This window comes from Puntigrus tetrazona, chromosome 20 (genome assembly GCF_018831695.1).
Source record: "Puntigrus tetrazona isolate hp1 chromosome 20, ASM1883169v1, whole genome shotgun sequence".
NCBI lineage: Eukaryota > Metazoa > Chordata > Actinopteri > Cypriniformes > Cyprinidae > Puntigrus > Puntigrus tetrazona.
Window position 1 is genome coordinate 20,269,012 of NC_056718.1, and position 13,548 is coordinate 20,282,559.

At 37.2% G+C, this 13,548-nt stretch overlaps 1 protein-coding gene across 1 annotated transcript; it reads left to right on the forward strand.

The window, feature by feature from the left end:
* The first annotated feature begins 667 nt into the window (after positions 1–667).
* Positions 668–10,709, forward strand: scara3 (scavenger receptor class A, member 3). Its single transcript, XM_043220206.1, has 7 exons — positions 668–1,027; positions 4,948–4,983; positions 5,271–5,315; positions 5,703–5,822; positions 7,148–7,228; positions 7,795–8,838; positions 9,076–10,709. Exons 1-7 carry the CDS (start codon positions 1,021–1,023, stop codon positions 9,510–9,512), a joined length of 1,770 nt encoding a protein of 589 aa, XP_043076141.1. The 5' UTR covers positions 668–1,020; the 3' UTR covers positions 9,513–10,709.
* The last annotated feature ends 2,839 nt before the right edge of the window (positions 10,710–13,548 follow it).

The window sequence follows — 13,548 nt, forward strand, 5'->3', positions numbered from 1 at the left end:
ACATCTCCATTGATGTTATGTGGAAGTTAAATTAAAGTCATACAAATTTGAGACAGCATGGTGTGCAAATAATTTAATGGGGGATGCAGATGACTTTAAAGTATTTAAATTAATAATTAATAATTTATGATTAATAAAATAATCAACCTCTGATTAAACTTAAACTTAAGAACATGCAATTCTTGTAACTTCTGGAATTGCTAAGTAAATCATGGTTGAAATATTAATACTCCCAGTTTGAAAACAAGAAGCTTTATCATTACAGCAGAAATACCAAAGATATCTTAGCCTGTATCACTTGACTTCGAACTGAATCCTGTTGTTAAATGGAACAAAATGGTGTTTTAGATAATCTACTCACTTTAATTGAAAAAGTATGAAGCTGCACTTTGCATTTACAAAAAAAAAAACCCTAACACAATAATGTTTATCTCTCCTCACAACAAACTGACTGTTGAGGAACACCATGTTCTTTTTTGTTCCATATGGCAAACATAATGTGTAAATCTCCAGCAACAGAGGACAGAGAAGATAAAGGTGCCTGTTGCTCCAATACCAGACATTTGTTAGCAATTAGGCCAGTGCTCAGAACTGACTCACTGAAGCACATGCACCGTGTCCCACCTCCTCCTTTTCTCCTCCTTCTCCCCTCATCCATTCCCTCCCTTTTCCACATAGAAACAATCTCTCCCTCTCTCCAGCATGTTTCTCAAAGCAGCACATGGTTACTGTCCAAGGTATTACTTTCCTCTGGTTCTGTAGCAAAGAGGCAGCATGTTCTAGAGGGGTATTTTTGACACACCAGCTGAACCCACAGGGGTTTTCAACATTGGATAACTCTGCAGATTTGGTGCTTTACCTTGTGTAAAGAAACCAGTATGCTTTTTGGTTGATGCTCTGGATTCTAATGAGTCATTGAAATACATCTCAAGTTTAAGCAATCAAACAGGTGAAATATATTTGGTCTGCGCAGTCATCTTTACCACAGTAAACTGACCGAAGTGACTTTACAGAATCAACATGAAAGGTAAGCAATGTTACTTTTTATTGATTCCAACTGACAAATGTGTTATGTTTTTTTACTTAATGTGAGAAAATCATTGTAAACATGAGCGTGCTGTCAGCACACATTAAAAACCGCAGCTTCGAGGTCTAAAGAAAGCAGGGACCTGTTGATATTGGATGCGAGTTTGTTTTTCTGTTCATTTGAATGCAGAATACATCATGCCTTCATCACTCTCAGCTTGACACCACCTTGCTTGAATTTTTAGATGGATAACCCACACTGTTTGGGGCAGTACTTGGTTTTAGTCAACAATGACTAATTTGCATTTTCAAAAAGTGAGTTCTTTTTGAAGGGAAACAGAACATATGGATCTACATCCTTTGGTAGGATCCTCAATTTATAGCAAACCAAGATATCCAAGATAAAGGTCATTTTTTCACTCTTTTAATGCATAATCCAGAAACTCGTAAAAGAACATGGCTCCTAATGCATTCCTCATGCGGTGAGGGATATGTGGGGAGTTGTTCTTTCTCGTTGTGGGCAGCAGGTGTGGAACCAGTGTTAACCACACACATACATACATTCCCTTCAGCTGTTTTCCCTGAGCGATGCATCTATTCATAATAGGCAGATAAGCTCTTCTAAATCTTAATTACATTTAATTGAAGTGTATCAAATATAATGAAACACACTTGCACTTCATATTTGCTTAGAGTTGAAAACATAAGGGCCTGTTTAATGGTAAAAAAACTGTTTTTTTACAGTCTAATGGGGTTGTCTTAAAAAAAAGTTTGGCTTCAGAAAACAAGCTGTAAAACATCCAAGAACCTGTACTTTTGCAATTAAGTCAACCCATGTGTGACTGTAAACATGTTGTTATCTAAAGATCGGAATAAAGAGAGGTGAGATTCACCTCCAGTTTTCAATTCTTTTGTTTTTGTGAACTATAATATACAGTATGAATGTTTTCAATTACTCTCCATTGAACTCTACAGTTGAACTTTAGGGAAGAACTGCTCATACTTTTTCAAATGCGTGTAAAGCAGTTATACATCAACCAGAACCGTAAAGACACTTGTCTTTATTAGTTGTGGTTGGGTTTCTGTGGTTTGGAAAGACCCTGCCCTCTGCCTCTGCTTCCCATCTCTAGTTTCAGGCATTTCTGTCAGATGTTTTATACCCGCTGCATTCATCTGGTCATATAATACCAGTATTACTGGATGTTTCCTGTTTTGGTGCTTTTCAGTAAAGGGTATCCATTTAAAGGCACTGGGCAACCTCCTGAACCCACAGTTTAGAGATCATGCAGAACACACCAATTCGTTCTTTAGGACATCAAAGCCCCGGAAGTTACCCGAGAACACCTCACTCAAGTAGCTTTCCATTGCAAGGATTAGGAGAATCCTCTGAAATCTTTAGCCAGGGTAGAAAGTGCTGAATAGATTAACCACAAACTATTTGAAGTTCTGAAAGGAGATATCATAATCATTGTTCTCCAAAGGGTTCTCCACTCTTGTATTGTATTAAATATTTGTCTTTCTTGCTGGTTTTCTGGAAAAGAGGATGAGCTGATGGATGCCTCATAACAAATCACATAAATATGTTGACAACCAAATCTTGATGGGTTATGAGTATCTTGGTACATCTTGATGACCAAGACTTTGTACTGGCCACTGACCATATATAATTTTCTCCGACCTGTTATTTACATGCTTCCACTGAGTGAGTCATATGGTTTTAGTTATTCTCACAGTGTTTTCAAAGACCTAGAATGAAATTTTAGCCTTTAATGTCTGGGTAAGGAACAGATATTGTTTGCATAGCTGGTTGTGTACATACTGTACAATATCTTCCCAAGTGGTATGATTTACTTATGTACACCTGAGATAACTGATGATATTCCTCTAATGCTACCTTAAACAGCGTCCATGATCAAGATCTGCTGTTGATCTAGAGAGCAAACAGCAGACATGGCCACCTTTAAGCACCATATTGTTGTATAACATGTAAACTGAAGATTTCCTGCTTGTTTAAACCTTACATCAGGCAAACTCAATTTTGAAAGTGCGCAGATTGCGAGTGCCCACCCTTTATAAACACTGGCATATTCCTCCTATCCTTCTAGACTTCCAACCAAATATAGAAACTTTCCATTTCCTCCAGGTCCCTGAATGACCCAGCAAACTAATTAAAAATCCTGCCTCTTTCATTAACTTTTTTACTTTTTAAGTTTACTTCTGTTGACCCAGCCATATTGCTTTTTGAAGGCTCTTGGCGTCCTTGTAAGCGATGTTTTCAAAGGGAATGCAGACATCCAGACCAGACTGAAGGGTCCCCTCCTTTTCCTCTGTACTGCTGGCAACACTCACACTACCACAAGACCCAAGGTTGCGTCTGCTCGAGCCACCTGTGTAGCCACGACTGGTGGGGAAATGTAAAGTCTATCCGCTTTCTCCTTCATCAAGCTTTTGCCCCTTCTAGCACTCTGGCTCCGGTAGACCTGACCTCAGCGGCTTGAGCAGCAACAGTTTCACATGAGCTTAGCAGGTCTGGCATGCAAAGCGTGGCTCCAAGATGTGCCAGGGGTTTGAAAAATACAGGCCCAAGAATTAAAACAAATGGAAAATGAAGCAGGTGCGAACTCCCTGAGACTGTGTTGTCTAGGGATGTTATTGTAAAAGTGCTTGCTGAACAGTAGTGTCCTATAAAGAGAAAACAGGTTGATGTTTAACAGCATTGGCAGTGACAACTGGCATACCTCCAGAAGCAACTCTTTACCTCCAGTACCAATCCAGTGCCCTGCAGCTGCAGAGATGTTGTGTCACCATAACTTGTGTCCTTTCTTCCCGGCCAGGAATGCAATGCCACATTTTAATATTTCTAAAAGACCAATTTTCAGCAGACCCTTGCTTGTCTTCAGTGAGACTGTGACTATCCAAAGCATGGTAGATTAGAGGCTTCTTTAAAATGCCCACACTTGTTCACATGTATTCCTTCTTTCCAAAGTAAACTTTGAGGGATATAGATGGTCTTGGAGACCACGTAAAATGACACTGATACTCACATAAGATCCTCATGATATAGTTATGAGACTCTTATACTTTTGTTCCTTGTTTATGAATATAGCATAAATTCTCATTTCTTTCCTCACTTGAAGCACCTCATGTATTTTGATTGTTTTTCAGCAGGTAGTAATCAGCTGTTTAGTTTACTGACTGTCATGGGTGGCTGCAATAAGAAAAAAAAAACCCCAGCTAAGTTTCTGCTAATGATGTTTTTCCAGATGTTCTAAAATTTATCATCTATTCTATTTTTAGCTATGTCCGGCACCACACACCGTTTTATTTTTGTGGTTCATGGCCAAAACAGCTGTGGTTTTTCCCATCCAAAGCAATTAACTTAAAAAAAGTCATTTGTGAATGTGTCTGCATTTAAATAAAAAAAAATGTTTAATAAAAACATTATGAAATGGAACAAATAAAACATATTTAAATAAATAAAGGAAATCTAGTATGCCATTAAAAACAAACTTAACATGGGCTTCTAAACTTAAAAGGGCCCATTTTGGCATATTTCAAGAGCATCTCTGACATACAAAATATTCCCAGGCTATTTTATTCCACCCATGAGGAACAAATCCTCCAAAAGATCCAATCAAATTTAGTAAAAACACTTCCCTCACCAATTTTGTGTAATTGTACTAATATAAGATTCTTTCCAGCAGTGACCTCATCTAGAATCGGTCCAAGTTGACTGGTTTTTGTTTTAAGACTGAGTGCTAGCAAGCAGGCCTTATGGAATTTCAACTCTTTTGATTTATGCTTCTGGTGATAAAGCAAGAGTGTGTGTGTGTTATTCCCATAATAAGTTTATGTTTCGATCTATTGACCTTAATTTGCAAATACATATATCAACCCTGCTGCTTTTTTCCTCTTTTGCAGATAGCTATAGTGGCTACGAGAACCAGCTTTTTAGTGGTATGTGGAGTTTTTTTTGTTCAGTTTCATTTAAGCCCTCTTCATATAGACTTATAAAACCAAATATGTGTTCCTGCAATTAAGGTTTTAGACCTGACATGCTGAAATTATGATGGTACGGTGTTTTTGTTCTGTGCAGGAGGTAGATGATTAGTCTCAAGGGAAACTGTGTTTGATTTGCCAATACGATGAACAATGATTTAACAGAATTATGATTACTTTCAAGTACGATGTTATTAATTGTAAAGCTGTGACTTATTCATGTTTTGTGCAATCTCTCTTTGTAGAGGAGGACTTAACTGCAGAAGAAGAGGAAATTCCTCCCTTGAGAGGTTAGAAAAATTCATCTTTCTTAAAGATTATTGCTCTGCTTATTAATGAGGCATGACGGAGTGCAAAAGAAAGAGTCTGTAAAAGAGAGTTAGACAGTAAGCTGACTGTTTTGACAAATTTGAAAATTGTGCCTGAAATTTGTTTTGCAATGGTCTGATGTCTAAAGTGTTTATTGTACATCTGTTTTAAATGTTCAGTTCCTGACAGCATTTAGAAAAGCTTTATTTAGAGAATTTGCAAGCTCTGTTGAAATGTTAGCCATAATGTTGATTTTGGCAATTTTTTACATACCAGTTAGGATATAATAGTTCGTTTACGATAAGGTTCACGTCTAGCAGGAATACCAGGTGTCTTTATAAAAACTGATTGTCTTTTTGTGTCCACAGGAAGAGCAAGAGGAGGATGTATGAAATGTCAGCAGACACATTCTCTTCAGCTAGCTGTCAAAATGCTCTATGGTTTTTTAGCTTTGCTCATCATTGCAGTGGCTGTGCTGGCATCCCTTGGTAAGTTTTCAAGGCACAGCCATGTCTGTTCATCATTCTTCAAAATGACACCAAAGTGAGCAAACAAGTTTGAGAGATAATCATAAATACTTTATGAATCAGCAATCAGCATTTTCTCATAAAAAAGACACACTGCTGGGGGGCCCAGTTATAGGCCAGAAAATGGAATGTAGGACACCCTAATTTTTCATCCTTCATACACATTGTTACAACATGCATTGTGGGTTTTTAAATCGGTATAATGCTCAAAGTGAACAATTTCCAAATTTAATAGTTAGAAGTAAGCCAAAACCTCTTCCACACAATAAATCACACATCTTGTGTGATGTTAGATGCCAAATCTGAATCCTTTACCCCACTAACAAGCATGAAAGCACGAAAGACAATAGTGAAAGGACTATGAATCATACCTACAATATATTTCACCGTACACAAGTATACAACAACAAACCCAAGTTGTAAATGCAATGGGGATTCAACAAGAGCTTTTTCATGAGGATTGTCAAGCTGGCCAGTTGTACTACTTTCCTGTCAGCCCACAAATAGCTAAACTGTGGCAAATCAATTCAATAAGAATGACAAATATACAATGATGGTTTCATTTGAGGAAAAACAAGCCTAACTACTATATATTTCAGAGTGATGCCAAATAAACATCTGTTTCATATTGTTGTAACTCCTCAAATATGTTGTTGTATAACAAGTATGTGTGTAATAGGCATACTGCTATGTTAAGGAATTTGATGTAGGAAGTTAATCTGAATGTTGCAAAAGGCAAGTAGATTAAGTAACAAGTATCCTGTTTAGTGATTTAAAAAAATAAGCAATTTCCTTTTAAAATACAGCAGGTGACATGCTTTCATACAGCTGGAATATAAATTGCATCTGCCAGGTTCCATTATACTTTACCAGTTCCAATAGTGTAAGAAATAGTGTAAGTTTAAATCTATGTGTAGACAGGGGGAACCCCCCACAGGTGTATAGGTTAGTTTTGAGGCAGATATATACCTTTTTATGGAGCTTCAAAATAATAATCCACCAACATTAACAAGCTTGGAAGAGCCAGGATAATTTTTTAAAACTCTGTGTTTGTCTGAAAGAAGAAAGTCATATACACCTAGGATGGCTTGGGGGTGAGTAAATTATGGGGTAATTATCATTTTTCAACTATTCCTTTATACCGGGTTTGCTGTTATCCAACAATATTATGCAATTACACATGTTTAAAAATTTGTATCAGATGTGGATTTTTTAAATTTTGCTTGCTTATTTCACGTCACATAAGTTTCTAAAATAATGGTTTTAATATTATTAAATCTTATCAGTTTTCAGGAGAGTTGACACCTTATCTGAAGAGGAGACATTTTACCGCAAACAGATCTCAAAGGTACAAGAAAGCATAAAAGGTAAAAATTCTCATTTTTGAATTTGTATTTTTACATTCTGAATTGGCTATTACTTTTATATTTTCAGTTTTCATAATATATTTCTAAGTAGCTTTAATTGATTTTATTTCAGTTATTTGTAGTACTTACACTTATTTCAGTTGGCTGACAAGGCAACAGTTAACTTTTTTTTAACTTTTTTATCTAATATTTTAATCTAGGCTTTGTTTCAATTACCAAAAAGCTATTTTAGTAGTTTAGTTAACAATAAAAACAATGATATACAAAAGAAAATTTAAATGCAAAAAGAAAAAAACATGTTCTCACACAGTTGCTTCTGTTTAAAATAGGCCTGCTAGATTTATCTAATTTGTTTGTCTAAGCTCTCGGTTCACTTCCTGTGGTCGGTGAACCCCTCAGAGAGTAAAAACTCATGAAAAATTATTTATTACCAAAATAATGTCCTACAAAACAGCTGTGCACACAGAGTGCTTAGTCTGTTAAAACAAACCTGCTTTTTCATGCAATTTACAGTATATTTTGTGTCAGTGGTACAAGAGACTCACGGTTTGGTGGTTGTATTGCAGATATCAATGCTGTAAACAACTATTCCAACTGCTTAGATGTTGTGCAATACCAAGAGGAGATTGCCAAACTGAAGAAAGAGTATGAGGAGATCCAGAAGATAGTACTCACTCAAAAGCAGCAGTTGGACCAGGCAACCCAATCTCAGCAAACTCTTACGCAATCCAGCAACAGAATGACTAGAGACCTCCAGTCCTTTGGAATTATCATCAAACGAATAAACCAGTCTCTTGGCCAGTACCTGGATCAGGTAACTGGCTGGCAGGTTGTCATCAATGAAACTGATCAGGGCATGAAAACCCTTGTTGAGGATCAGTATGATTTGAAGGCTACAATGCAACAAGTCAACACTACTGTCGCCCTTAGTGCGTTGTGGATAGGTGCTCTTCAGAGAAAGGCAGAGGAGGAGACCTTGGTGCTTCAAAAAATAACAGCAGACTGGCAGAACTACAGTAGAGTTTTAAGTGCTCTGAAGTCCAATGCCAGTGTAACCATGCAGACTGTCAGGGCTGTTCAGAATGGTGTCTCTGCCACTCACCAGCGTATTAGCATGAGTTCAGAGATGGTGCATGACCTCACTCTGCAAGTCATGAACCTCCAGATGCAACTGGATAATGTTTCGTCTTACATTGATGAACATGAGGAGAACATGCATGACCACCAGTATCATGCCAAGTACTACGAGAACCGGACCGGGGAACGATTTGTGACTTTGGATGCGAGAATGAAGTCCATTGAAATGGAGATTGACACACTCTCTTCCAGCTTCAAAGCAACCGTCAGCCATGTTCGGAGCATGTACCAATATATCAACCAAGAGAGTTCCTCTTGCCAATCCAGGCTAAACAGTCACACAGAAGATTTGCAGAACCTGAACAACACAGTCTTGCTTCTCCTTCACCTTGCTGACACTCTGAGAATGCAGTACATGATGCTGAATGTACGCCTAGATGCTGATGTGAGGAACCTATCAATGGTGGTCGAGGAGATGAAGCTGGTAGACACCAGTCATGAAAAACTGATCCAGAATTTCACTATTCTGAAAGGTTGTTGTCTATTTTTAGTGCTAAGATCCTCAAACTCAGCCCTGTAGGGTCACTGAACTGAAGAGAATTACTCCAACTCTGATCAAATTCTGAAGACGTTGATTAACTTAGAGTTGGGGCCATAACCTCTGCTGGACAGTGGTCCTCTAGGGCCGAATTTGAAGACCTGTTGTTGTGTCTATAAAAACAGGTTTGCTTGAATGTTATTTAAGTGTCTTTTTTCTGGATTCTATATAGGTCTTCCTGGTCCACCAGGTCCAAAAGGAAACAGGGGAGAAACAGGAGCCAAAGGATCTGTAGGTATATTTGGATCGAAAGGAGACAGGGGACTAGCAGGGAATCGTGGACCTCAAGGACTTAAGGGCGCTGTGGGAATTAAGGGTGATCCAGGTGTACAAGGATCTTCTGGGATGAAAGGTGGGCCAGGATTTAAAGGAGAAAAGGGGTCTTTAGGGCCACCAGGGCCTCGTGGTGAAAAGGGACAGAAGGGTGATATGGGGGCTCCTGGGAAAGATGGAATTCCTGGCCTCAAAGGACCTGCAGGTATCCGAGGGCAAGCTGGACTGCCAGGGGTACATGGACCTCCTGGACAACTAGGAGTACAAGGCCCTGTTGGACCACCGGGGCTACGTGGATTACCTGGACCACCAGGGGAGCCTGCTCAGAGTTCATGAGGAGTTAGACATAAAACCTAAAAAATACCCCAAATGGGGATACACTGACTGCCTGGACAGAGTGATGATGGTGGTGGTTAACATCCACTTGTAGATCTTTCACAATACAAGACGATTATGGGGACTCTTTGGGATCTTAGAGGCCTACATGTACATTCTACATGAGTTTGCTCTGAACAACAATACACTTTGTATAGGCATTCAACACTATTGAATAGACCTCAAGCCTAATTTTGTACAGGATATTGAGCCACTTCTCAACAGTTCATATTAATGGTTACAGAGCCAGGCTGCTGTGAAACCATAATTTGTACTAGGTACCATTCATTAGACTCAGTAATTAGCCAGCATTAGCATATGAACACAGATAAACATAGGACGAATGAGACTGTGCTTTATTGCTTTTCATGAAGTCTATTTAGTAGTGCAGTATTTGCATCATAATCACAGAAAATTCAGAGCAGGTTCTCTGAAAGATGATTTTTATTATGAGTTCAACTAAATCAAATATTTCCACTTTTCAAAAGTACCATTGGTTTGATTTTATGAAACATTGTGTAAAAAGTTACACATTATTTTACAGTTGCTGGCATTGCATGAAACTGCAAAACGAAGGCACTGAACAAATTTACAGAACGGTTACAAGCTGTAAAGACAATGATTGGCAATGTACAACATTAAGTTTTAATGTTGGTTTGATTTCCCAATTTGTAAATAGAGAATTTTAACAAGTGTAATTTTATGTGGCTGATGTGTTGTTTATGACTTCGTGATGTGTTACAGTTTATTGTCTTTGCACAACAATAAAGGGTTATATAAATGTAAAAAGGGGGACATTTTTGTTTAGCATTTTCAAGTTCATTAAGAAAATACTAGATTTAAGATACCCATTTTATAAAAAAATTTAACAATTTTAAAAATATATTGCCTAATTGGCTATCTACTTAGCAATCACCAAATGTTTTTGTACCAAAAAGTGCAATTTTGCAAAGTCATGCTGATGTAACATTTTAAAACAAACCAAAAACAAAATGTGCAGTTTGAAAATTTGGTTGTGTTAAATTACTGAAATATTAAGAAGGGCAAGTATGATGTTGTTTTATTCAGCCAAAATGAATAATTTTGAAAATTTTCTCAAGTAAATGCAAAACATCAGTATATGGTTCTACCACAAAAGAAATATAATTCCAAATTGCATCGTTTGTTTCATTTCATTATTATAACAACTTGCTGGCTGGGTAAAGAGATTTTTTTCATCAAAGTGTAACATCTGTGGTATCTGACTACTATTAAGCATAAACAGCTTGTAACAATAAATCATCATGTTGACTGAATTGAAAAGGTCAACTCCATTTAAAGGATCATTATATGGCTCATTTCGGCAGAACACTATTAAAATCAAGTGCCAAGTTTAAATAAGATTTGGTTTATTAAGAGTCAGTCTAGGGACATAACTAATGTGTTGTGTTGATATATCGCGTATTGATATTTACAACATGTTCCATCTTTCGACATACAGTACATAAAGGCAATGGGTTGTTTTGTCATAGCTAGTGTAAAATGTTCTTATTGAATCATGACTGTAAGTTTCAGTCAGGAAACAAACCATTAACATTAGACTATTGACATTTAAATGTGGTCCTTGTGATGTAATTCCTCAATCCATTTTGTTTCTTTTAGAAATCTGTTTATTCTTTAATCTCATAATTCCTTTCTCAATTTCATTACTGTCAAAATTGATCTTCGGCCTTCATCTCCAGATTGCTGTTTAAGATATAATCAACAATTTGAGTCCATGCGTACCAAAACATTTTTTCAAAGGGAATTGATTCCTTGTGGGAATGACAGCCTAATAGCTGTTGTGTGGAAACCAGATGAACTGATAAACCCCCGTAGTCATACTTCTAGCTTTCTAATGAGTTCCATGAAGTTCTTCTGTCATATTGCTATTTTAGCAGAAGTGTTTTTTTTGTGTTGAGGTCAAAAGAACAATCTGTGATGTTTAGATCCTAAAATGCCCTTTCCTAGTCAAATTCTGAGGTCAAAGTTCACTGGACTTGAACTTGCGCGAATGCAGTTCAAAATAATAAGTGCACATACTTGTATTCCCTCTCTCCCATGTTTGCATGTTTCAGAATGAAAGTTAATGAAACACCAAGTGTAGCTTGGAAATAGTTGCCCATTCATGATCTCTTACACCTGGTCGCTCTCTCAAGTCCTTAGGCCCAGAGTGTCTGCAGCTGGCCTCAAAGTTTAGCTGCTATCCTCTATAATGGTGCATGACACTTCAAGGAAGTTTCCTGCTGCCAAAGAAAACATGATGACCTCAAGAACAGGTCAGAGATTCTCATTAAACCAAAACGTTACGTAATTCTTAAATGGCTAATAGCTCATATGCTAACTTTCCAAAGACGTGCACTTACACCATTCATCAAAGCTGCCAAACGTAACAAGCCACGCAAAGTAATAATGTTCAAAGTTGATCTTAATTATCAAAACACACTCAAGCGCTATCTCAAACCTCTCCGTAGTCAGAAACAGACCTCAAACTGCAAGCCAAACGAGTTTTAACCTAATTTATCCTTAATAACTCACATTAATGTGTTTGCAGATGTCCCATTGTCAAACCCTGACCTTCTGTGTGAGCGCTGGTCCACAGGAAAGGAAACTGGAACGAAACAACGACAGAATTCATTGGGGAAGTCACGGGCCGTGAGAAAAATCTGTCGCTCACCTCTTCTGTCAAACAGATTGCTGCTCTCCTACGATGTATGAAAACAATGTACAGTAGATACTTATTTCTTATGCTTTAAGTTTGGAATTTTAAAAAATGAAAAGCTAGAGGGTGTCATGTTTTCCCTCTCCTGAATAACATATGACTTGCCAGAGTAAACTGCGCCAGATGTTAAGCCAAGGGCTGAGGCCAATTTCTTTTTCTTCTATGCGGAATTCATTTCACACAAGCATTTTCTCACTCAGATATTTAGTAAAATGTCTGCCACCACAGCAAGGTAATGTTGAAGGGAGAAGTACAGCAAGCTACTAAAGATTTTGTGTGAAAAGCTTTAAAATGCATGTTTGTGGGGTTAAATTACTGACACTATGAAAACCTCCCGAATGTTATGACTTATATAATATTGTTACATGGCATTTGATTTGGAGACTGAATTTGTTATTGATATTTTCTAATAGTATGTTGTTTGGACATGGTTAGGTTACGATTTAAACAAGTAACTGCATTACTTAACAAAAATAAAAAAATCTAAAGGCTGTATAAACAGATTATGTCAAAAAGTCTAGACAGCCACCGGACTGTGTTGAAGTCACAGCTAATTTTAAACCATTACTTCAGGGTGCAGTTTAAATGCTGTTGTGATGGCAAATTTGGATAGTTTAAATGGAATGCATGTAAAAAAATATTAAAAATTATACTGTTTTAATCTACCACTCAAAAGTTTAAAGTTAGTACATCTAAGAAATTAAAGAGAACGTTCACCCAAAAATGAAGTTCTTCCATTAATTACTCACCCTCACGTTGTTCCAAACCTGTAAGATCTTTGGAACACAAATTAAGATGTTTTTGCTGAAATTTAGCTTTCTTACCATGCAGAGACCTACATCATTCAAAGCCCAGAAATGTAGTGATCGTTTTGATCTTTCAACTATATTTAATAATGAGCATAAAATGCTTTTTTCTTGCCATTGCATAAGTGAGGCAGAGTATGTGTTTTTCAATAAACAAAAATATTTGTTTATGTCTAATGTTTGACGTATATTTTACTTTTATTAATCAAAAACAGCAGAACTCCGACTTGACGATCTGTGAATATTCCATCAGAAATATGTCCTTGGAAACGATGGACGTTTTTCCTCGACATTTACCCTTTGCAAGTAAGTGGTTTATAATCCTTCCCCAGCTTTTCCCAGCATGACATTGCTCTTTTAGGAAAGTATCCGCATATATAAGGCCAGGAGCTCAGAGGATGGCAAGTTAGGAAGAATATTGTGGCATGATTTTTTTTTTTTTAAGTATGAT

Excerpts from the sequence above, each read along its gene's own strand:
- scara3 (XM_043220206.1), top strand. Across the intron at positions 4,984-5,270 it reads CGAGAACCAGCTTTTTAGTG|AGGAGGACTTAACTGCAGAA; the intron begins GTATGTGGAGTT and ends CTCTCTTTGTAG. Across the intron at positions 5,823-7,147 it reads GGCTGTGCTGGCATCCCTTG|TTTTCAGGAGAGTTGACACC; the intron begins GTAAGTTTTCAA and ends AAATCTTATCAG.